The following is a 25,699-nucleotide window of genomic DNA, read 5'->3' as shown; positions in this document are numbered from 1 at the left end:
TAATAGAGCTGAAATTCTGATGCACTGCCTCTGCAAATTGTCCAATCAAGCATCTAATATATCCGCCTGCTGAGACATACGCACTCTGATGGAGACAAAGTCTTTCCACTGCTCAGAATAAAAGAGCATCAAACCCTGGTGTCGTGCGCAATTACGCACCGCAGTGCTGAGAAATAGTCCACGCGCGTCTCGAAATAATCCAAATACATGTGATTGCAACTGGAATTTAGGAGGACATACCCTTTAAAAATAAGTCAGCATGTAAATTTAAAATAATTGAAATCGGGAATTATCGGGATTATAAAATAATTCACCTAAAACGAAGGGAAAAATCAAAAACCATGCAGGACTGACCTATAGAGGCGACTGGTGGAATTTCTTTAGCTTTGATGAAAAATGTAAAATAAAAAAAGATTTAAGCCTTTGCTGTTGACCCCCAGCCTGAGAAAAGTGAGAGTGAGGTGGTCCGGTGTTGAAGTCAGAGAGCTCTGCGGGTTTTGGTTCCCAGACGCGTCGGCGAGCCTCTTTCCAAGTGGGAAGACTCTCCACACAATCTGCTACTTAACAGGGGGGCTGCTCCCAGCTCTGCCTGCCCCGCCGCGAGCTCTTACGACATTCAGCTGGGCCAAAAAGTGATGTGTAACCTCTGAAAATGCTGGGAGACACAGAGAGACTCGCGCACGAACTCACACACTCGGAAACTTTTACATAGTTTTCTGCATTCCTTTCCGCTGATGGGCTTCTGTGCGTCTCGGCCGCAAGGAGACAGCAGCGCACAACTGCTTTTCGGGAAGAGGGGGATCAGCGGAGGGAAACTGTCAGAGGCTTTTACCCCCTTTTTCAGCCCATGAATCAATGGGAAAATATTACACAGGCTAGTAAACTAAACCCCCAAGTCAGTCTTTTGCCCCCTTAATGCATCATTGTGGAGTTCAGCGCCGCAGCAGAAGTTTCTGGGCTCCCGGCAGGATTCATAAAGCACAAACAGCTGCCACAACTACATTTTATGACAAATGACTCAAAACTCTAGGAATAGCCAACATGTGCAGCGTCACACAGAAAGAATGGATATTATGACTGAGCAATTCTCTTCTTAGTTTGGTTATACAACCCCAAAATGCCAGGATTTCCTAAATGTATCCATAGTAATAATCCAACTTGTAAGATCAGCCAAATTTGACAGCATTTTTATAGATCCAAATGTGTTAGTTTCCATACCTTAATTTCTGGTGGAGACCTTCAAAAACCTTCAAATTTCACATTCTCCCTTTTGTCACAATTCAATTCACTTTAACATTCTTGATGATTATCAACCAGCTAAATGTACCAAACTGCACCAGAAGCACCAAAAGTGCCGCAGTTCCCCTAAAATCCCTCAATCCAACACTTGTTGTATGAGCCCAAAATTGGCACATTTGTAAAAGCATGCTTAAATTGTTTAGCTGTTATAATGCTAAAATCATCCTATGGAATTGCCATAATCTAAAAACCAATAAAAAGTGTTAGAATGCTGAATTTGGGTATTTCCATTTTATCAAAACTTTGTCAAACAACAATATTGTTTTTGTTGTTGTTTGCAGTTTTTGAATGTGTTTAAAAACAAACAAAATTCCCACAAAATTTGACAATTATGTCAAAATTAGGGCTGCACAGTGGAGTAGTGGTTAGCACTTTTGCCTTGCAGCAAGAAGATCCCCGGTTCAAATCCCGAGGTGGGCCTGGGATCTTTCTGCATGGAGTTTGCATGTTCTCCCTGTGCATGTGTGGGTTTTCTCCAGGCACTCCGGCTTCCTCCCACAGTCCAAAAATATGCTGAGGTTAATTGGTTACTCTAAAATGCCCGTAGGTGTGAATATGAGTGTGATTGTTTGTATATGTAGACCTGTGACAGACTGGCGACCTGTCCAGGGTCGCCAGTCTGTCAAAAGTGAGTCAATTCCCATTGACCCCTATGTTAAAAAGTCTGACTTTACAACATAAATAAACATCTTTACAGCCTGGAACAAAAAAACAGTTTTGGTCTCTGTAGGTAACTTAAATCATGATAACTGACTGCACAGGGAATGGATTTGCCTGTAACTCACATGTTTAAATTGTATTATGGTTGAAAGTTATGTATTACTGAGGTGGGAGCTGCTTTGAGTGACAGGTGGGTGGTGTCACATCACAGTCCATGTCCTGAGAAGTTTGTATGGCTTACCTTAGCTCCACTCACGTGTCACGTCTTTGCTCATTTTTTTGATTAGCCAGAAGTGAGGAGAATCCGGCACTGCAAAGATGGTGACAACTAGAGCCACTGAGCTTCAAAACATTAAAAAAAGAAATGCATGGACATTTTGGCACCCCTTGGTAGCTGAGTGGCCCTCACCAGGACTGTAGTTCACTCATGTTTCCAATCAACTCTTCTGCTAATGAATGAGATGTGGCCTAATTTTTGATTAAGCTGCACAAAAACCTACATTTTTCATTCAGTTACCAGTAGTGGCAAAGCTCTGGTTTTCAGCTCTGTTCAGTCAGATGTTAGTTTTCTGACATAACAGATTCCTGAGTGCTGATAAGTGTCGGTTTCCATGCAGATAGTAGAGCTGCTGCTAACCGGTAACTTTAAAGTGTTAAATGATGTGTGCTGGGTGTGGACTGATAGCAGCACTGGCCTGAGGCTGCTTTCTACATGCTCCATTAAATTAAAACAGAGAACAGATAAGAACCCACCCAACACAGAAACTACACTGAACATCAGGTATTTGCCAAATGAAACATTTTCTTTACGCTGTAAGTTTCTGAGTGTGTTTTCTAGTGACGTGATTCTACTTTAAATTCTCAGAAAAGTTCCTAATGAGACTAAAGTACTCACAATTGGACTAGTTTTAGGCTGACTGTATTAATCCTTGAACATTGGTTGTGCAGACTTCACTCTGTGAATCAGCCCTAAAATCTCACTTGATTTCTTTGGAACTGTTGCTCTCTAGTGGTAGAAGGAAGAAAACTTAGTGGGACCTTATGAAAGTGTAGTTTCCTGCTTTTGTACAAATATTATGAGGCACTGATGTGAGTCAGTAGATAAATACTGAAGTGATGGCGGCACAAGATTAACTCTCGATGACATGGTGTTGGTGTTCTCTGCCCAGCCCAACCGATACCCATGCAGCAGAACTATAGGTGTTCTATGAAAACTAGTTCATGAGTGTCTTTCTCATACTCACACCTGCTCAGCATTGAATTCACTGTACCAGTACTGTTTGTAGCAACAGATTACAAAGTGTCAACTTAACGTATGAGGCTGAGTTGAAGAGAAGTGGACGTGGATCTTTTGAAGAGAAGGGAGAAACCACCTTCAACCACTGAAACAATATGTTATGATTGACATGTTTTCAGGGAGCCCCAAGCTCCCAAAAACTTGGGTGCAACATCCCCCCCCTCAAAAAAAAAAATTCATGCCATCATCTAACTTGTTTTAGTTCAGAGGCCACATTTAAGTTAAGTTGATCTCTGGTTGGCCAGACCAGTAAAACATAATATAATAACCTAGAAATAAAAACAACTCCATTTTTAGGGTCTGAGTACCGACGGTCCCAAGGCACCGACGGTGCCGAAGGACCCTATTGTGCTGAACCTGGAGCCGGCCAGCTGCTCGTATTAATCAAACAGCCCACCTCCTTTTATGACACCAAGCAAAAAGTCATAAATGCTCTTATCTGTCTTTCTAATAGTGTGGACGTTACAATCAGATTCATGGTGGCGTAAACTATTACATTTCATCTTCATCACATCCAGCGATCACTTCTTTTTCACAGGGCTGCTTTATAACGGCCGGACAGCTTGTTGCATAATGAAATTCAAAGCACTTTGACCAGGGAGATCTCGCACTCCGATTCCTTATATTTACATATATTTTGTGTTCCCACTACAGGCAAACAGCCATGATGAATGTATGGCCCTGCTGGGACACAGAGCTGGTCTGAGATCAGGCAACTTCCAGACTCTACTGTAAAGTCTGGAGAGGGAACATTTTATTCCGTTTTATCTCAACCTGACAAATAAAGGCTCTTTTCTTTAAAGTGCAATTTGCAGATGCCAAGAATGTGTTAATTTCTTTGCAAAATAAGGTGCTAAAACATGCAAAGTCACATGTTTTGTTACAGCCACAGCTTAGGCTGTGAGCTGTGGCAGGGCTCTCTCCTCCCTCGGCCTTGCTCTCTCTCTCTTTGCAGGTGTGTGCCGTGCTGATGAGGAGTCCAGGTGTGTGTCATCTGCCATCAGCCGATCATGTGCAGGTGGAGGCCAGCTAATCAGGTCCTGGCGTCCTATAAGAACCGTCATCAGTTGTTTGATGCTGGACGTTGCTTTTGGTTACCTGACTTCTCCTTTGCAGAATGTTCCGCACAAACTGAAGTTTCTTAAGATGAGTAAGTGAAATTTTCAACAATACTATGCCTCTACTTCATCATTTGTGTATTATAACTTACGCATCACAGTGTATCTTCAAAGGCACGAAACATTCAGTCACAAGTATCTGGAACTCAACAATATAGTATTTTACTTTATGATCTAAACCAGTGGTTCTCAACCCTGTTCCTCAGGACCCCATGTCCTGCATGTTTTAGATGCTTCCATGCTCCAACACACCTGACTCAAATGATCAGCTCGTTATCAGGCTTCTGCAGAGGCTTGATAACGAGCTGATCATTAGAATCAGGTGTGTTGGAGCAGGGAAGCATCTAAAACATGCAGGACATGGGGTCCTGAGGAACAGGGTTGAGAACCACTGATCTAAACAACTTGTCAAGATCAAGAAATCATTTTCAATTTACATTCACTTCCACATTTGTGTATGAATCTTGAGACATCACACAAACTAAAGTTGGAAGTATTCAGGAAAAGGTTCAGTTCTCCCCCTGCCTTATAGATGTATAAAGTTTCTGCATAAAAATACATGAAAGTTACAACACTGCATCAATATGGTTTCACCAAACCCAACTCTGGTCTTACTGAAGCTGCTGACTCACATTATATTGCAAAGTGGTCAGTGTCTTTAAATATTTTTACACTAAGTATTCATTTTTCCTCTGTAATTTCTACACTTCAACTTGTCCAATGGGCCGGATTTGACCCTCTGGTGGGCTGGTATTGGCCCGCAGGCCTTATGTGTGATACCCTTGCCATAGAGGGTTCAACAAGTGTTTTATTATTTACTCATTACTGATTTTATTGCCATTTTAAAAGTGAAACTATGAAAAATAGGAGAACATATAGGACAGATTTATAGCAGGACTGTGTGTTAAACTGGATTAGTTTTGTCCATCAAAAGGTCAAACTTGTATGTATTTAATCATTGTAAATGGAGTCCCAAATTCCAAAATGTTTAAAAAAAAAACTAAAGAAAACAAAGAAAAAAAAAACCAACCTGTCATAACTTCAAATCACTCATTATTACAGTATTTAGTATAGTAACACTGGTAATTAAGCATCCATTAAACCCAAAATTTGTTAAAATAAAGGATAATTAACAAAATATTCCTTTATATATATATTTATATATATATATATATATATATATATGTGCATCTGACCGCCAATATATGTAAAAGCAACATTGCTGGAAGACATTAAGTATAAATACCACCCAGAGTAGTCTGCTCCCATGTTAAATTCTTGAATTGAAAACATTATTAAAGTAGAACTTTCCAGGAATGATCATAAAAATGTACCAGTAATTATGACAAGTACACAATGTACAAAAATGTCCTCCATGACTGTTAAACTATATTTTCTCATGACACTGAGCTCAGTCTTGATGTGAAAGCAGAACTTCGCAGTTGCAGTTGCTTGAAGTCAAGCTTAACTATTAACTACATCAAATGATTATCTTCATTGTCCCGACTACTTATCGGATAGTTTGGTTTGTAAAAAAAATAAAATAAATTGGAAAGTAGTGAGAAATGTCATCACCACTGCTCTAAACAATATTCAGAATTGTTGTCAATTTTCTGTCCACTGACTGATTAATCATTTCAGCTGTACATGTATAAACTGGTAGTTTAATGTCTGAAAACATTATTTTTAAAGAGCTTTTCATGTGTTTGGTTTAAAAAATCTCAATTTGCAACGCGACTAAAGCTGTCAGATGAACGCAGTGAAGTCATTCCAGGATTTTTTTCCCATATTTCAGCACCAATATCGGGTTGAAAACATCAGACACTTAATACACAAGTTCGTGTGCCAAATCAAAGCACACATTTTTTACGCATTTCAAACGTAGCCAGCAATGAAATAAAACAGCCATAATAATAAAACCCCACTGTGATGAAAACAGACACCAACAGACTAAAGATGAATGATACTCACCAATAATGAATGTGATCCGAGTGTTTTTCCCCAGATGTTGTTACGGTGAGCTGAAACGTGTTTATTCCAGCTGTTTTGAACCATTGGCTCCAAGTTCTTGTTTAATACCAGGATCCAAAGAGGGCACATTTGCACACCGATAACAAGCAGTAACTAGTTTTCTGCTGCACTCAACGGTCTCATTGAATAAACTTTACCAACTCAGCTTTATATAAAAGTGCACAGCATTAACAAACTGCAAAAAGAATGAAAGAGCTCACATTGGAAGCGTGACTTACAACCTTATATAGAAATGTTTTTTGTAAATCTTTCATGTAGAATTCGAGAGTTAAGCTCCCCTCATACATGTTTTGGGTTTTATTCAGCTTACAGTACACACTGAAGTTTTGTTGGAACAATTCATGTCGTGGAAAGTAGTTCCAGTTTACCTCCAAAATTTAAGTACATAAAGCAATTTGCAGAGTATTTCAAAATGTAAACTAATGACACTAAAACCATGTGATTCAAGGTAAGAGAAGATGAAGAAATATTTTCAAACTCCTTCCATATACAGCTTGAATTTTAATATCTTCACTGGACAGTTTTCATTGATTTCCATACATTTGCCATCATGCATGGCAGTAAAGGCTGAAAACCTCCCATGTAAGAAGCTGCAAATACAAAAAAATGTGTAAAGCCTTGGTTGAGAACTAATTTTAAGTTGATCGACTGATTAAACAGTCTATTGTTGCAGCTCTGGTCCAATGACTGATCCAATAATTTCAGCTTTTCATCGTCTCCCTCCACTGTAAGACCAGATATCTCACCTGCATCCACAAACAGTCAAGAGCCATGAGCAGGGTGTTTGGCCATGAGAGGCATTTTGTTTTGTTTTTATTATTGATCCTCAGGTCATCAGAGAAAGAATACAAGAAATAAATATTGATCCCATGAACATGAAACAATATCGCACCATGACAGGTAACACTCGCCCCGACATGGACGGAGGAATATCTTTCTATACAATATAGACCGGTTTGTAAAAGTGGAGGTAAACAGAGGTGGAGGAGTTAGTCTTTCTTCTGAGGGAACGCTGCTTTCACCAGCTCATACACCACATATCCAGCTCCTGAAAGGACAACAAGAACATTAAAATGCAGTTTAACAGCTGGACTATGGAAAATGATGCACACAACAGAACACTTATTACAGCACATCTTTGTTTGTATTTAACTGCTTTCTGTAAGTTTAAATTATTCTTTCTTTTAAATTATTCTCACAAAATTTAAATAAACATGTCAGTTAAAATGTTAGATAAACATATTAAAGACTGGTGCCTCAGGCCTTGACATCCCATGTTCTAGGACAGCCTTATTTTGTTACCTGTGCATTAGGAACCATCTAGTTACTTCTGAAATGGTCAAGAATATTATTAAAACACAAAATCAGTAGAAGAAACAAAGACTTCTTTTTATTATTTTTTTTTAGATATGCTAGATGTTTTTGTGTTATACGAGTGGTAGATTTATATGTCGTCCCTAGTTTTGCTCAGATGTTGATCATGTATTTGTATTGTATTTGCTCTAATACAAGACAACTGAATACAGTGAGTTTATAGGTTTACATGTGTCCTGTCGGAAAAACTTCCATGAGAATCCATTAATCTAAGAAAAGCCCTCACCACTGAAACCTTTTCTTTTGCTTTAGTGATTTTATTTATTTTAAAGTAGCTGTTAGAAAAGGGCTGACGATCTTACTGCGTGTTAGTACCTGGTCATGACGTCTACCATAACTACTGTGCATACACTTTGGAGAACAACCTGTTACTTTATCAGGATTCTATATTTTGTGTCTGTTTAATTTGCATCATTTAAAGCATTCAGCCACAGTGCTACAGCTGTCAATATGTCAAAAGAAACACTGATTGGTTTACATAAACAGCATCATACACCGTTTGGCACGGTACAATGCTATAAAGGTGTTGAGCTATGACTAAACGTTGCACCCAAACCTAACAATCAGGCATGGATCAACACTGGAACTGTTTAAATATGCATTTTTCTGTTTTAATCAAAACCACTGTAGTTCCTTGAATGTTTTCAATAAAACCTTTCTCAAAGATGCAGGTGAATTTAATAAACGTAGACAGAAGACAGACGTTCTCACCCAGGACGGTGAGTGCCATCGTTGTTCTGTACAGCAGAGCGTCGGCGCTGCCTCCTTTTAGATGAACTGGCATCCCATTATCCTCCTGCAACACCATGGAAAAGTTAAAAGGGCAACAAATGGCACTGAAGCAGCGCTACAATCACTGTAATACAACTGCAAACGGTTCACACTTAAATTCTAAATATTTGTCTAAAAATAACTTTTTCCTGTACAGATTACACACCACCTGAAACAGCAGCATAGAGGCAGTTTGAATGTTAAATTAACTGTCTGAGCCCCAAAACCCACCATCTGAAAAGGCATAAAAACACAAAGAATCCTCAGTTTTAGACAATCCTTATGTGACAGGCTGCTCCATCAGCAACATTGGCCAAATCTAAGCTTTAAATTTTGATTTTTTTTAATCAGAATCCCTTCAACCTACTGCCCTATTAAAAAAAAATACCAAAATAAATTCAAAAATTTGCCCTGGAAACAAACTCTAAAGAATGAGAGGGAAAACAAAGCATATTTGAGCAATAAAATACTGCATGCAGCATGGTGAAACATCTTTCTAGAGCTGATGTACTGAGTAGCTTGGAAAAGGCAGAGTTTAGATACCATTTTTTTTTCTAAAAAGTGGAAATGTCTATAAAAAATATCTGTAGCATAGCATCTGTAGCACGACTATGTTTTTCCCCCAGAGTTCAGTAACATCTGTCTTGCATGTTGAAGCCATGTTTTTTCTGAAATAATTTAAAAATATTTTGCATTTTCTTACTTTATGGTTCATGGCATGATTTTACAAACGCACAAAATGCAGTGAAAAATTTGTCTATAGCGAGTAAAAATGTTAAAGGAGTGAAAATTGCCCACAAAACTGTTTGGAGCTCAGAGGATCAGCACATTGTAACTAGATAAAGACACCAAAGCTAAACCTGTGCCATCATGACAATACTGAGGCATTAATAATATTCTCTTCACAGCAGACACAGACATTTAGGAGATTTTTACCACTGGTCAACATCACAGACTTCTAATTGTCCTTCTGGTGGTTCAGAGGTTAGTTTTTTTTCTCCTCTGATATTCAGGGCAAAGTGACCAACAGGAAAACCTCTCAAAAGAATCTGTAGCATCTTTACTTGGCGCAGTTTATCATGCAGCAACTCTTGCTGACGTTAAACAACGAATATTTCAATGGTTACAACCAGAGCAGAAAAACAAACCGGCCATCCATCTTGTTTGTTTAGTCTACAACACCACAGCTGTTTAAATCATCTCTATGTTCTTTAGCAGCTGGGATCAGTCTCCTGACCTTTTCTCAACATCAACTCTTACGATCCTTTAAATAAAAACTACTGGTAAGAATCAGTTAAGTATTGCAATTAGCCGCCAACTCACTGCACGTTAAACAAACAGGAGAACATGCAGAATTAGTTTCCTCACATTTCCTTACTTATCTATGGAGCTAAACTGACAGTAACTGAGAGCTCAGGTCTTCATTAGAAGAAGCATCACTAAAGAAATGAAAATATGCATTTTTCAACATGTGTCACATAAAACATCAAAGGCGATATGTACAAGAAGATAAATAAATGATAAATATTTCTGAGGTACTTGCTCATATAGAGCCCACCTTCTGGAGACACAAAACTTCATAATCATAGGCCGAAAACTGACTATGAAAACTCAAAACATATAAGACACCATAACAGAGTTTATACTCAGCAAATGATACCACATACATGATCTGGTTTGATCTGTCCAAGCTGTTAACTGCTGCCCAAAATATTAAAGTATTTGCTTCTTGGCATGGTTAAAGGAAAAGGTCCTGTCTGTTTAGAGCAAGTGAAGTTTCTTCATTTTTGGACTTTAACTGGAAAATAAATATTTCTCACGAAGCCCAATTTGTTGAAGATGCAGTCTAAAAGTTTCTAAAGTCCTGTTGTCAAAAATGTGAACTGTCTAAGGTGTTTTTTTTTTTTAATATCAAACCCACAGAAGATGTAAGACCAGACTGCTCACGTGTCACCCTAAGCACACACACTGACCACAGTTTAACAATAATTTGTACTGGTGATTACTCTGTCTAGTGTCTTCTATGTAAAGTGGTAGAAAAAGGCAATCAGTGTTTGTCAGAGATGAAGTTGACGTTCTTCAGTGTCTTGCTTTGTCTACAACCTAAAGATATTCAGCTTACTATCATATAGGAGGAAAGAAATAGAAAATATTCACATTTAAGTAACTGGGCAGCAAACCAACTAATATTCAAAGCAGTAAAAAATGTCTGTATTCTGTTTTATCGTCATCTATGATGTCATTCATGTATTCACTACAATACCAGTGATTTAACCAGCAGATGTCACTATGGTTGATTACAATAATGGTGAGTCATTTTCAGTCCAAGGCATAGTCTGACATTTGCACCATCACTACTGTAATCTAATTTTGTTGCTTTTGTTTTGTAGCAGATATAAGATATATATCATAAGATGACACAATCATATAATGGTAACACGACTACACTGTTATTATGTAGTGCCAGAGGAACATCGCGCAGTGAGGTCACAAAGGACGCCAGGCGCAGAAACTGAAACTATGTCAACATTAAGCAGTCTAAATATTAAGCAATGCTTTCATATCATCTTTTCCTCACCATGTTTCCAGCTGGAAAACAACAAAACTGCATCACAACCAACATATGGTAAAAACTGAGCAAGTCCAACTGACCGAATTATTGCTTCTCAGTCAGGATGTCACCAAACAAAATCTGCATGACTCCAGGTTATTGACAGCATGTTGGCTTTTAAAACAATTATTCACAGAGAAAGTTAAGAGTAACTTAAGGCTGCCTCCTACCCACACTGGGCAAGGTTTGTAAATGAAGAAATAGGGAGAAAAAGACAAGATTGCAAATTCATCCAGACTACATTTCCTTCAAAATAGCTGCTCAAGATGACTGGAGCTTTTGCAAAACAATGATACAAGTCACCCCAATGAGGGTCAGGGGCTTTGCGCTAGTTACAAGGAGGAATATTTGTCATCTTTTTTTTTATTTTTCTGTACTTTTTCAGTTTTAAAGTTAATGCAGCCAAATACACAGCAGAGTCATTAAAATAAACTCATACTATGAATATAAAATAAGGGCATCTAATTCTCCGTGCAGTACCACAGCTTTGCAATGACTGCTGGTTAACATTTATAGGCCAAAATGAAACCACTGTCAGTGGTCTGACAACAGAAAGAGAAAAATATTTAAATAAGAAATTCAACTAAAGCACAATGATGATGCCCACAGAGAGCATTAGGACTTGGTGAGAAACAGATTATCTGTATGACAGTGGAATTTTTCTGTACACAATCTGAACACAGATAATTCTGATGCAATGGCTCAGCTGCAGTTTTGTTGTTAACTGGAAAAAACGGTGTTACATACGGTTCATATGTTTTGCCCCAATGTGAGCATGCTGCCTGTGATCATTCTATCAGCATTTCTCGCTGTTTTTAATTGAAAAAGAAGCAGGAATCCCTGACTTTTGAATAAGAAATCAAGACTAAAACACTGCTTTTCTGCTGGACAGTATGAAGATGAGCTCATTTGGTCTTTTGGGTTACACTTAAAGGAGGCATTGCATAGAGAAAGAGTGTCTCATAATGTAGTTGCTGTTATAATAACGCATGTTTAAACAGTGTGGTGTTGCTTGTTTACCTGAAACGCTTTTTGTTTCAGGGGAACTTTGTTGTCCACCTGCCGCCGGGCAGAGCTGTAGATGGTCCGCCGCGCCACCTGCTGGAGCGCCTGGAAACAGCAAGGAAGCAGCAAAGTCACCCCCACATGAGGACACAGAGAGCACACTAAAGCCCGTACTGCTAAATATACAACACCTCAATCCTTTAGAGATTACATACAAGCAACCACAGACAACAACAGTCAGCCAAAACGAACGGGGATGTTAAGCTAATGCTAACTCTTTAGGCGGCATCCTGACGTTACCTAGCTTTGACCCCGAGCTAACAGATTGCAGCTAATTGTAGCCGCGTTTTTATCCCCGTTACTGGTTTCCAAACACACATGTATCAGACTCGCCCGCTAAGTGACAAAGCTTCAAGACAGTGTAGAAGTTAAAGCATAAAATTTACTTACAATGACGTTTTTAAACATCTTTGTGGTCCGTCTATAGTCCACTCTCTCACACAAGGACACCGGAAAACTCTTCTTCCGTGCGCAGCTTCTTCTTCTTCACAAACATTACCGGCAGACGGTGTTCGTCCTGCGCTCTCTGCTGCCCCCCACCGAGCGGAGACCGCAAGACATGGATCCTACAATAATAATAACTTTATGACTTTGTAATAAGATTTACAACAGTGTCTAGATTGACAAAACATAAGCAGGATGCCCAGAAAGAAACTGGATCCCTGTGATTTATTTAATATATTTCAAACCAGAGCCATTGAGCTAAAGTGCTTTCAACAGTAAAATAAGTTTGACATTATGCATTTGCCAAACAAGCTAAAACATTGAAGTTAAAATCCTACAGTTTCATTTATGATTGGAATTTACCTAAGTAATTTGAATAGTAAAGTTAATACTCAACAGTATTATATTTAATATAAATTAATCTGAAATACAAGCCGACCTGTCCAGGGTGTCCCCTGCCTTCGCCCGAGTCAGCTGGGATAGGGTCCAGCACCCCCCACCCCCACCCCCCCGCAACCCTAGTGAGGATAAAGCGGTGTATGGAGAATGGATGGATGGATGAAATACAAACTTATTAAACAATAAAAAGAAAATATAGAGTATCAGGAATTATACCCATATTTGTTATGTTACCCTTTATTACTCAAAATTAAAGAGAGTCATTTTAAATTAAGGATTCATTCAAAGCGGACACATTTCATCATAAAAAAATTGTAATACATCAGCTACTATGACAATAGATCAAAACATTTGATGTATCCATGTTCTCAAACATGACAATTTTAATGCCTTTTTTAAATTTAGCTATTTATTTTGTAGTCTTACATTATTAAATATTGTAGAATCTGGACTGTTTCTTGGACAGCTTGTGCCCAAGAATTATTTTGACCATTAGGATTCTAGTAGTTTTATTCATTTATCTCATTAAGTCCAACACTTTATAAGGACATTTTTTAGCTGACATAGCCACGTATTTGTCTTTTATTGATCTTTGATTTTAAATACATCTGCATTTATTATGCTATGTGTCTCAGCTAAACTGACTTTGAAAGGTCTCCAACAATGCGTTGTTTGACATTTTAGACAAACATTGTTTTTGCAGTTTTCTTTTGCTTTAAAAATGCTGAAAATTATAGCACTTTGTGTTTATATTAAATCTGGTGCTTAAGCACTTTGTGGCCTGTGTGTGTACATAATTTTACATTACACAATATACATTTTTGAGCTCTTATTTTGTAGGAATAAATGTTTTTTTTGTTTTCTTAAAAAAAACATCCTAGATCTGTAACGCTTTAAGTTAGAAATGTGCTTCCTACATTCACAGCCACCAAACATTAATTCTGACAAAGTACAGATTCATTTTTCCTCACATAGAACATTAAACAGCACATTTCCTTTCCAACAATTACACAATTTCCATCAATTTATATTATAGAATAAATAATTCCACTTATATATTTTTTTTGCATAGATCTGTTATTAAGTTATGATTCTCATGTTAAACCTGTTTTGTGCAGCTAAATCATGTCAATTTCCTTCCAAAGCATCATTAAAGCTTTATCTAGCCATTTTCAAAGAAACAAATCACTTGACTAATTGAAATTATTCACTTACTAATAATGCAAATGAAGAACAAAGCAGGAGAACAACCAATCACGTTTTTAAAAGACAAATTTATTATTTTAAAGCAACAACACAACACAAGCGGAGTATCAAAAACAAATGTCAAATCCAGTGCTTCTATTAGCTCATCTCAATAAAATGTAGCAAAAGAAAATTTAAAAAAAACAACACATTTTACTCATCACATTTCAACATGCTGCATCTATTTAAACAAGTATTTGGCTGCAGCTTCAGCTCATTTCAGCTGAAAATGGCAGAATGTGGCTGGAAAACATTAATTCACTCTGTGCAGTGGCAACACATTTAAGCACACGTACTGATACTGTTCTATCATGCTGTCTTCTTAATCTATTATTACTGCATGTGAACGACAAAGAATGAAGCGACAACACCGAGTCCATGTGCATTTTTTCTGGTTAACATTTACACACTCACAACAAATAGCTCCATCCACCTTTAGACTCAAAGCCCCTGAGGTCTAGCGTGCAAATACTGGCTTTACGATGCAAACATGAAAAAAGTAAAAAACTAAAATAAATAAAAAAAAAATCAACACGTTATTTGTACAGCTTCCAAACAAGTTGCGTTCCCTCTAATGTGGAAATCGCTCGGCACGTTTTAAAGTGTGACGACTCGTAAAAGCATGAATTCAGTCTGAAAGCAGGACGAGGTTACGGACGAAACGAGGCACAAAGACGAGCCGCCGGAGCAGCTCCATGATCACATCAGCATCTCAGCCGACCAGCATGCAACAGGAACAGACCAGCTCGCTGCAGCTGCACCGTCAGAGATCCTAAAGCTACTCAAACATCCAGAGTCATTCCAAAGTAGATTTTTTTTTGTTTTTACGAGGATCTTTAGATCTTGGTTGAGCTTTTCATTGAGCAACATGAATGTCTGTATCAATCACTCAACAACTAAACAGTTTTCTACACAAGTGACCAGCTCATTGCTAATTCAACAGCTTTTAAAGCCTCTATCTTAATCGCTCTCAATTAACCTGATGGCTGTTTTACCTACCAAATCGTTTGATCACTAAATGTGAGAAAAACTGCCCAAAATCCATTCAGTTTACTATCTTAAAAGGAAAACTAATCTTTAGCCTTTGGGAGTCGAAGTCAGAGAATTTGGGACACTTCTTTTTAAACGTGAATAACAACTAACTCGTGTTCAAAGTCAGTGTCCATTAATTAGACGGACAAATCAACTGACCGATTACAATGCAAGAGATGAGCGAAAAGAGTCACGTTTTTGACACAAATCACATTTCAAAAGTGACAGTATTTTTTTTTTTGTTTGTTTCGGCAAAAGATCAGGAATGAACGGACATAGAAGCTGCTTCATCTGAACCGATATTGTCTTCATGGAGAGGCCACATTGAACACTAACTCTTGCATCGACGTCCAGAGCAATGAAACAGGCAAGAAGAACAGAGAGTGCGGCGAGACATGTTTAAACTAACACCACTATCCTGTCTGTGTAGTAAACATACGCTACAGCTAGCAACTGGTTAGCTTAGCGACTATAGAGGCAGGAAACAGAGGCAAACAGCTGACTGGTTTACTTTAACTGTGACAAAATCCATCTACCTGCACCTCTAAAGCTCATTTATGAACATGTTAGTTGTTGATCTTGTCATCCAACTCTCTGAAAAAGCACAAATTATTCATTGAAGATAGAACCCATAAACTCCTATCTAATATTTTGGCAAACTCACAATGGGTAGTTTGGGTGTAACACCTCCGCAAGTTGTTTCTAATTTCTTTCATTTTGACTGTGGCTGTTAAATTTAAGCTTCTTTTCCTCTCACTTTGGCAAATAATCAACCATTATTCAGACATTTGCACTCTAAAATTAATGTTTGACCCTTCAAGAAGTTACTTTATGTTCGGTTTTGTCTTGTATCTACTCTGTCCTCTGGATTCACCCTCACAGATGAGTCGCTGGATCCCTGTTCACTGCAGCAGAGGTGAGCCGGAGCGGCGTCAGCGTCTCAGTTGGAGATGTCGGCGCTGTTGTTGCGGTTGCCGTACTTGTGGTGGATGATCAGCAGGACGACGCCCAGAAAGAAGCAGACGGAGCCCACGGTGATGTAGGCGATGCCCAGGAACGGGTTCTTGCCTCCCATCCAGGAGATGGTGCTCAGGATCATCCGCTTCCTGCCTTCGAAGCTGCGAACAGGATAATCTGGGTTCGACTGGTTAAAGATGGAAACGGTTTGCAGAAAATCTCAGCGACACAAATTTTGTCAACATTGATCTCCACTTTCTTCCTGGAGTTGGGACTGAATGTAATCAATTTACAATAATTTACAAAACCTCAAAGATCTGAAAAGTCGCCCTGTGGACACTGAATGGCTGCTTTATGATGCTGATGTTGCATTAAGGAGACCATGTTCTGCAAAGCCACTAAATGAGAACACCAGCCAGTAGATTAAGGTTAAAACACAGAAACAGTGCCCTCTACAGGACATCCAGCTTATTTCTCCAGGACATAGTTTTACTTTGCAGGCCAGTTCTGTAGATCATAATAGTCTGGCTGCATGTCACCATCATATTGCCGCGGGGTAAATAAATTGTGGCTTGTTGCATTTCTTTAAACAAATCCCAAGGGAGCTGTGATGTGTCTCCGCAAAACAGAGATGGGGAGAGCCTGGTTTGGTGGAACAGTTTTACATGAAAACCCCTCAAAAGAAAATGTCAACAAAAATATTTGTGACAGGACTTTGAAACGCACATAAAGACATAATTTGATTATCAAGTTATTGATTCAACAACCAACTTGATACTGGGTTTTGTGAATTAAAAATGCATCATTATTTAGTCTCTTTTCACTCTAACACATCATCATGACTGAAAAACAACGTGTGCCTTAAAAATGACGAAGTACCACTGAGAAAGACCAATGACAAAAACAAAACAAAGTATCGATTGAAGGTTCTGTTTGTGCTGCTTCTTTGAATTGTTCTCTGGCAGACAGATTTAGATCAAATTACACAGCAATGGTTGGTTTCCCTCTCCAGTGACCTCTCAATCCCACTGTTGGCCATCAAGAAAACAAAAGCCCAGTTTTTCTGACTTGCTGGCTCACATGATCCATCAGTCTCAACATAACATAAGCAGGTCCTTGGGTTTGCTCCTGTTTAAAGGTTGCAAAAATTTCGACTGGTGGTGAGATCAATGGAGGGAGCTAGTAAAGTTCATTCACACTAATGTTGGCTGCCAAATATTCAGGTCAAGCCTGAATATACTAGCTCTTGAGGAGCTCACCAGATTCATTAAAACCACAGACAGTAGTGGGACATCTTTCATGCAGAACGGAATTAAAATGATATCACACAAGTATGTAGAGATCTAAGAAGTGAGAACAAACCGTAATCCTCGTGATTTTGTGAGTTCCAAGAGTTTCAACTGCACATTTTCAACATATTATTTTTTACTCAAATGCTGCAATATTCAAGCAGGTTGCTGCTCGGAGGTCGCTGTGGTCGTCTCCTGTAGCCAAGGGAATTTGAAAGCAATAACAGACAGGAAGTGAAAGACGAACCCTATCCTGAAGCTTAAACTACAGCTGAGAGAATGACAGAGCAGCAGCCCCCATGTTTGTCTGCTGTACTTTTACATGCAAAAGACGTTCACTTATTAACCTGACAGCGAATTTAGAAGATGATGGATTATTAAGACGTGCTTGATCAACGATCATCGATAGTTTTCCTACTTCAACACATAAAAAAACTCTTCATATTTTACATTTCATTCTTCTCCCCGGACAAATCATCAAAGTCAGTTTGGGAATCACTGTGATAATCAGACATTATGCTGTTCATCTTACTGAGCAAAATGGTGTATGTTACTAATTTTTACGTTTAATGTCTTTCTCTGGACAGATGTGGGGCTTCCACGGCTTTGCAGCATCATAAAAACTGTCACATCCAGGTATTTAAACTGAAACTGCTATTCACCAAGACCTTCATCAGCATTTCTTAGTCTGTTGTGTTGGATTTAATAACAACCAGGTTTTGTGCAGTGTGTGCAGTTTGACATGAAGGATACTGTAGACCACTTCCAGGGTGTAGTTGCCTCTGGGCAGAGTAGGAACCATGTTGTTCTTCTTCTGGATGATGCGGTAGAGTTTGCGGAAGGTCGGCAGGGCGGCGGTTCTCATCCACACGATGAAGTCCTCGTTGATGAAGCCGTTGTTCTCCGGATCAACGTCCAGCTCGTACACAGGCTTACGCCAGTTCACCGGCTTCGTTGTTCCTTAAATGAAACAGCAGTGATGAAGCAGAGCCTTTTGCACAAAAAAAAAAAAAAAACTTATTAGTGATTAAGCTGGGAAAGAGTATTAGCTGCTTTGTCCACTTCAACTTTCTGGGGTCCAGTTTACGCATTAAAAGGCGCAGATTTGGAAAAAAAAATCCTTGATACGTTTCCATCATCTTGCTATGAAATACGTCTTAGGTATTTCCACCAGTTTTATTTAGTAGAGTTACGTGACAATCGGCGTACATTTGTCTTTGTGAGCAACATTACTCAAAAACAGATGGATTTGGATGAAATTTTCAGGGAAGATCAAAAAATGACAAGGACCACCTGATTAGATTTTGGCAGTGATGCAGCGCATAGTCTGGATCCACAGATTTGTAAAAGATTTCTGTATCATTGCGAGATAGCGTCACTGTAACTACGACTGCAAGTGAACACTGCATCAGCTTCCTGGTGACGATCACGTGATAGCGATTCCAGTACTAACCAACCGTTGTGGACTAATCCATAGGAAATGATACAAGAAACAATTGATTAAATTGTGGGGGTGTTTCCGAGCCCCATCAATTCCCTCCCCCAGCTACAATGTAGGTCACGTGATTTGATATCCATACACATGCATAACACACGCCTGTGCTCAGCGCAAGGTCATTTTTTATTAAAGATTTCATCCGCCCGAAATGACACAATGACTGAGCAGCCTGACAGAGTACTGCGCTCTCTGAGTGCTTTTCTTGTTTTAGTTTTTGTACCAAAGTCTGTTACTACAACTTGACCTTCTTCATAACTCTCTCCAAAGAAAAAGAGAAAACGCTCCATGTTCTTATGAATTTACAGACTTTCTTCCAAATGCTTCTCATTTTTCTTGAAAACATCAACAAATTCAGCAGAAAATAGTGTAAAGCTGAAAACTGACACAGAGAGACATTTTTTAATGTCAAAAACTTTACATTAAATCATGAGACTGGTGGTTCTTTGAAGGTGGCCTAAAAGCTCCAAGACAAGACGGTTGGCACTGTTCTACTTTTTCTCATTGTTAACAAATCTCTCTGACATCATCAACAATGTGTGAGTCTGTCTGCAATAGTTTTTTGAAGATGTTAATCTATAGAAACATCAGACATTTGCAGTTTCATGAAAAAAAACAGTAATGTCTTAATACAGCAGGTCGCTGTAGTTTTTAAGCATTTGTTGGAGACTGTTTTCAGCAGAGCACTAATCCATGTGTGATGCCGTCATGACTATTTGTAGCGGCAGGACGGTGTATGTAGGACTGAATCGAAATTAAAAAAGCATGTGATGTGGGTTTTTCAGGCTTTGATAACCACGATACTCAGCTAATGGCAAGCTGGAGAAGGAAAACCATCTCTCATCTTCACCACAACGGCCAAAGCTAAGTGGAAAAGCCAGTCACCCCTCAGGGAGATGAGCTACATAAAAGCTCCTGCTGATACCTTGAAAAACAGCTGTGAGGTTGGGGTTGTTGCCCCCAGGGTTCCTGAACTTCACGTGCTTGTCCGTCCACCAGGCGATTCCTGTGGTCGTCAGAGGAATCTGGATCTTTGTGCCGTTGGGGTCGTTGTAAAACAGCTCCAGCGTGTCTGCAAGTAAAGTAACCATGGTTGACTGAGCTCTAGCCTTGAAACACTCTCAGATATTTCCAAAATGCTGATTCAGCCCGATCCTGGCACAGCTACTTCAGTTTTAAAACTCAACATAACAAACTGTGCGAGTCTATTAGCTCAGAGGCTGATCTTTCTCCACTGGTGTGCAACATTTCAAACATCAATGGCTGCTCTCATAATTTGGAAACTATTTATTTGTGACATCAAAGCTCAGTTTTACCCATCCACCTCTGTGAGCAGAACTTCAAATAAGATAAGTCACATCTGTTTATTTAGCTGTGCAGATGATCATAATGAGATCGGCCTCAGACTTTTACTGCCTCCCTGTGTGTGTGTGACTCCATGTGTCGTTCTTATCCTTTATTTTTTGGCCGTTTCATATCTTCGTCATTAAAAAAAAAGCCAATAAACGCAATAATCCTAAAATAAAGAACGTCTGCTCACCATTAAACATGCTGTTGGCGATGGCCCCACATGGTGCAATCGGCTTGTTTTCGTGTGAAGCATACGGCTCGCACTCCTTGCTGGGTTTCTGTGATAGATGAGGATGAAATTTAGATGAGAGATAAACGGCACCACATGCTGAAGCTGCAAGGAACACATTTCTGATCCAACACACACGACTTAGGAGCTTAACTCACAACAGGGGCTGTAAAAATTGCATGGAGCTTGTTTTCTCCTTCTTGGATCATCACATTAAAGCAATTTTGAATTCCTCATCACGACAAGTCACAAATAATTATGAAAACTGAGGTTTTATCTTAACTTAGTAAGTGTTCACAGATGAGCAAGACTGCTGTCTAACAGATCAAAGATTTAACCCTCGTGTTGTCCTGTGGGTCAAAATTGACCCGTTTTAAACTTTGAAAACCTGTGGGGGAAAAAAACACTTTCATGGTGAAACTTCTGATGTCCACATTTTCAACATTTTGGTGAATTTTTGGAACATTTTTTGGTGAAAAAGCGAATGTTAAAAAAATGTTTCTTAAGAACATCCACAAAAAATCAACCAAGAAAATATTAGAAGATTTACTGATATATATGTAATCACTTCAGATATTGTTATGATTTTTTGGAAGGTGTTTAGTAATTTTTGGAAAATATTTACAAGAATTTTCTTGCCAATTTTTTTTTTTTTTTTTTTTTAACAAAACTTTTAAGGAAAACCTTTAATGAATTATTGGAATTTTCTTCCCGGAGGTTTTGCAAATTTTCAGAAATTTGGGGAATTTTTTTGCTTTTTTTTCCAGACAAGGAAACAATATTTTTTTTCATGCCTGTAAATGAGGACAAAAGGACGGTTAAAAAGTCAAGCTGCTTGCAGAAAGCTTCAGACAATGGAGGAGATTTTCTGTGTAGTTTGATGAACTACTAAACCATAAACACTGTATGCATTTTAATATAATGCAACAAAATCACTGTTATTGCATCGAGGAATTTGCGGTCTGCCAACAAGCACTGAGTGAGTGTTTCCTCCAGGGAGAGCTGTTTGAATTAACAGTAAATTCTGTGTTTTCGTGTCCTTTGAATGATCAGACTGGCAGGATGCTGCAGTGACTGTGGCTGCAGTGTAACTTATAAAACTTCAGCACACTAACCTGAACTCTTGTGTGCAGCTGCTCAACGCTACTCTGTGTTCTAAGTCATGTGTTACTGGGACATCTTGTTCAACAAACCGTGAGAGATTCCATGTCTCCATTCAGCTGACTGTCGTCTCTCGACTTCACATAGCGACGGTGATTCTGGTAGAAGTTGGAGAGGCCGTAATACATGAAGACGTTGCTCTGTTGATTGAAATAAAAAATGAAAATGATAAATCGATCCATCTGGTTCCTGCCTGGCTGTATTTGGAATATTTTCACATGCAAAATTATAATCCTTACTTCATAGGGCTGGTCCAGGTAGAAGGGTATTGTGCAGGTACAAGGCTTTGTGCTGTTCCAGCTGAAGTTCTGGGAGCAGTTGAAGCAGGGACTAGACATGTCAACTCCTGTGTAATCAATCTGCAAACATATAAACATTCTGTAAATACACAAACCTTTATAAATCACTCAGTACGATCAGGGATGCATCTCATCATTCCTTATATCTATCCTGCAGCATGGCAACAATAACAGAAAAATATTCCAAGAGAGCAACCTTGAGTCAGACACTGGGGGGGATCTGGGTTTATTTCAGTTGTTAATTCACCACAACATTACAACACTGACATGTAATTCTGTGCACAATGATTATGGTTCAGCTTAATAAAAAAAATACCCTGGCATCGCTACTAGATCTCAGGAATCGTCCAAAGAAGCTTCAATACAAATAATTCCACTGTATAAATCTGGAATCTGTGTGAAAAAGATGACCTGTCGGATGTGTGGCGGTCAAATCTGGACTGATCGTGCCCTGATTAGATTATTGCTGCTGTGTGATGCTGCAGGTGTTTATTAAATTCAGAGGAAAGATTCTGACTCACAGCCAGCTGTGGGCAGCAAAATAGGACATCGGTAGGTGTGTTAACGTTTCTGCAAAATCCTGAATACAGTCCGTGAAACCTGAACAATGCTACAGCTTCAGACATTCACCTGACACATTTCAGATCTGTCTTAGTCACCACAATAGCTGTTCTTACAGTCATGCCAACATGTTACCCATGGGTGGTGGTGTGCTACCTGGACAGAAACTGGAGCTTAATCTATCCCACTGGGTCTCCTGAGTTAAGATGTGCGAATGCTGAAAGACTCAAAACACCTGATGACCCCAAGAAACATCCCTGATGATATGCCATTGTTGATCATAATGTAAAATGAAAGAACTTAAAATGAAAATACAAGCAGATCCAGTGACAGGCTTCGCAAAAGGAGGACATGTTTAACATAGTTTCTACTGTTTAATGGGGGGAGGGATTGGAATTTACTTGGTGTTGGGGAGGACAAGACCCCACCAGAGGATGCCTCTTGACACCCTTGTGTGAATAGCACACTCACAAATCAGTACTAATTACTTTCGTGGCTTTAGTGTGAAATTTTACAATTGAAATAAAAGAGCATTTTAGAAGCATGATAGCCGAATGATCCACTAAAATACAGCCTTTAAATGATGCCCACATCATGTAATATGAGACATGAAAACTACCACTGTGATAAATCAATGTAAAATGCACGATTTTTGAATTGAATTTGGTGTGACGGATCTGAGCACACAGGCAGCTCTTCGGGGAATTGTATTACATCGATGTGAGTAAATATGCGAGTTATTGGATTGCTTAAAATACGTGTTGAATATAAAGTTCATGCTGCTGTTGTCTTGACTTGACATTTCACCCAACGTTACCTCAAACTCCTTGATGTTGTTGGAGGTAACGTACAGGCCGATGCCGATGGGGATGAAGATGAGGCCGATGATGAAGAAGGCAGGGAGGACGGTGCCCGCTGTGAGGATGGGCTGCCATGCTGGGAGTCTCTGCTGTTTAAACGCGGTGTTTTCGGGCTTCTTGCTCCGCAGAGTCCCGCCGCCAGGTCCGGACACGGTGATATGTCCATCCTCGTCTTTGGCGTTGTAGCTGGACGCCATCATGATTGCTGCTCGAAGCTACTGATTGCTAAGTTGTAGCTGGCGTTAGCTAGCTAGCAGCGTTAGCTACTGAATGTCAGTTATTTGGAAACACCGCGAATTTAAGCTATGTATTCATAAGTTTTTAGTTAACTGCCATTAAACCCATTATTATTAGTCACAAGGAAGCTAGCTAAAGAGCTAGCAACAGCTTCTCCTCCAGGAAGTCGACAGCTGCCTTCAAGTGCTCGCAGGAATATGGGAAATTATTTTTGGTACCGATTCCGTCCGTATAATATATGACATATTCTGCATTTAAGGGACATGAAACGGGTGTTACACCGGTGATATGTGTAATTTTAACATTTGAGTGTTCTTAATTTCCAAATATTCGAGAGCATTGTTATCACACACATTTTTTCAGAAGTGTATTATTAGATTTACGTGAAAAAGTAAATGCACCATAAATGTCAACAAATTGACATACGATCACAGATGAGTAATGTCCCAGTTTGTTTCCTTATTGTCTGTATAGGACAAGGAGAAATAACAATTGAGAATATTTTCTAAATGTAGTTTTTAGTGTCACTGTTCATAAAAGTTTCTTTCATTGCCACATACACCCACTGATGGACAGTTCAAAGCTCATATATTGTCAGTATTTATTGTTCCATCACCATGAAGTGATTATTCATTCATAAGTATTGGCAAGATGTATTGTGTAGTTTGAAAACCATACTGTTGGAAAAACTGATTGTTTGTGTAGTGGACCATTTAAGGAAGCAGACAGAACAGGATAAGCATTGTGTATGCTTATGTCCATACAAGTAATATATACTTAGGTTTAGCGTGCCTCAAAGACACTTCAAACCTGCAAGTGATTGATTTACCAATTCAGCAACTTTCAACAAAAACAGGTTTGTAAATCCATCTTTATGATTAAATAGAAACTAACAAAATAAAAGGAAGATTCTGAAACTTCCTCACAACATCATTTTAACCATAATGTCCAGATTTATTTATAACTGACACATTTTTTTTTCATACAATGTCAAAAATTAGCTGTAAAGCTTATTTTTTCCAACCTCATTCTGATTTTCTTTACTCACATGTGACACCAATTCTATATTTATTTGTACATAAATAGCAAACATGGGAAATCTACTATTTTCTGATTAAATTAGAGCTCCAATCAGTACTTCAATTAACTGATAGAAAATGAATCAGCAAGTACCTCAAATCCTAAACATTTGCTGAAAATCCAAAACATTGTCTCTGTCTTACTTTATTATGAATTTCATATTTGGAGATTTGAGTCTGTTGGTTGTTCAAAATAAAACAATCACTGTTATGTTTTGTTAACCACAATAATCGGATTATATTCTTGGTGCTTCTTCATGTCACTTGTTTGTTAATGTAATTATCAGACCAGGCTTAAAGTTTAGATATCGCAACACATATAGAGCTGGCCATCAAGAAGCAGGACATGTAAATGTACACATCCCTTCTGAGTAACAGCTTGTGATTTGCCCATGTGGCAGCAGCCCGAGGAGGAGAAAGTGTTCCATCACCTTCAACTTTCCTCACAGTTCAGCGATGGCTGTTTGCTGCAACGACCTCCATCAGTGAACCTGTAGAGGAAAATAGATACATGTGTTTCCATCAAGACCGCATTGTAAACAATAATCTTCATTTTAGTCCTAACTAACACCTTAGATAACTTGACCAAAAGCCATTTCAGCACCTTAATGTCAGTGAAATATGTATGGACAAAATAAAAATGTATGTTGCAAATGTTTTTACTAGTTAAAGTGTGTATGATTCAGGTTTAGCTGTGGATTTACATGAAGCTCTTGCACAGACGAAAAATACTTTGAAGAACTCTGGAAACTGCTGAACAATGAAACACTGACCCAGAACCTGCAGCCAAAAGTCAGACACTAAAGGCTGAAGGGACACAGTGTGATGTCTTAACT

At 38.8% G+C, this 25,699-nt stretch overlaps 4 protein-coding genes across 4 annotated transcripts in view; all 4 read right to left on the bottom strand.

Annotated features, from left to right (window-relative positions):
- col12a1b (collagen, type XII, alpha 1b) overlaps positions 1–719 on the bottom strand; it is a 153,979-nt gene extending 153,260 nt beyond the window's left edge. Inside the window, exon 1 of the mRNA XM_051960986.1 lies at positions 355–719. The gene's annotated coding sequence lies outside the window, so the exon portion shown is untranslated. The remainder of the gene's footprint in view (positions 1–354) is intronic.
- A 6,462-nt stretch (positions 720–7,181) lies between these two features.
- Positions 7,182–12,755, bottom strand: LOC110962931 (cytochrome c oxidase subunit 7A2, mitochondrial). The gene is made up of 4 exons (XM_022211036.2): positions 12,617–12,755; positions 12,182–12,271; positions 8,491–8,575; positions 7,182–7,453 (listed from the first exon to the last, which is right to left on the bottom strand). The coding sequence occupies exons 1-4, from the start codon at positions 12,632–12,634 to the stop codon at positions 7,395–7,397; spliced, it is 252 nt and encodes an 83-aa protein (XP_022066728.1). The 5' UTR covers positions 12,635–12,755; the 3' UTR covers positions 7,182–7,394.
- A 1,568-nt stretch (positions 12,756–14,323) lies between these two features.
- LOC110962930 (cell cycle control protein 50A-like) lies at positions 14,324–23,978 on the bottom strand. The gene is made up of 7 exons (XM_022211034.2): positions 23,505–23,978; positions 22,067–22,186; positions 21,860–21,967; positions 20,628–20,715; positions 20,013–20,159; positions 18,346–18,552; positions 14,324–16,480 (listed from the first exon to the last, which is right to left on the bottom strand). The coding sequence occupies exons 1-7, from the start codon at positions 23,745–23,747 to the stop codon at positions 16,287–16,289; spliced, it is 1,107 nt and encodes a 368-aa protein (XP_022066726.2). The 5' UTR covers positions 23,748–23,978; the 3' UTR covers positions 14,324–16,286.
- Positions 23,979–24,637: 659 nt separating this feature from the next.
- Positions 24,638–25,699, bottom strand: part of LOC110962929 (filamin-A-interacting protein 1) — a 69,726-nt gene continuing 68,664 nt past the window's right edge. The window contains 1 exon segment of the mRNA XM_022211032.2: positions 24,638–25,354. Within this exon segment, the coding sequence (XP_022066724.2) occupies positions 25,314–25,354 (41 nt within the window). The 3' untranslated portion in view covers positions 24,638–25,313.

The sequence above is a fragment of the Acanthochromis polyacanthus genome, chromosome 16, assembly GCF_021347895.1.
Source record: "Acanthochromis polyacanthus isolate Apoly-LR-REF ecotype Palm Island chromosome 16, KAUST_Apoly_ChrSc, whole genome shotgun sequence".
Classification (NCBI taxonomy): Eukaryota; Metazoa; Chordata; class Actinopteri; family Pomacentridae; genus Acanthochromis; species Acanthochromis polyacanthus.
Note: the sequence above shows the minus strand (reverse complement) of the source record. Positions and strands in the feature narration are given on the sequence as shown.

Bases quoted from the DNA above. Each gene is read 5' to 3' on its own strand.
- LOC110962931 (XM_022211036.2), bottom strand. The intron at 8,576-12,181 runs GTAAACAAGCAA...ATGGTGTTGCAG, and splicing joins TGAAACAAAAAGCGTTTCAG to GAGGATAATGGGATGCCAGT. The intron at 7,454-8,490 runs GTGAGAACGTCT...TTGTCCTTTCAG, and splicing joins GATGGCACTCACCGTCCTGG to GAGCTGGATATGTGGTGTAT.
- LOC110962930 (XM_022211034.2), bottom strand. From the start codon at position 23,747: ATGATGGCGTCCAGCTACAACGCCAAAGACGAGGATGGACATATCACC. The intron at 20,160-20,627 runs GTGAGCAGACGT...CTTTACTTGCAG, and splicing joins CGCCAACAGCATGTTTAATG to ACACGCTGGAGCTGTTTTAC. The intron at 18,553-20,012 runs GTATCAGCAGGA...GTTTCATTTAAG, and splicing joins CCTCACAGCTGTTTTTCAAG to GAACAACGAAGCCGGTGAAC.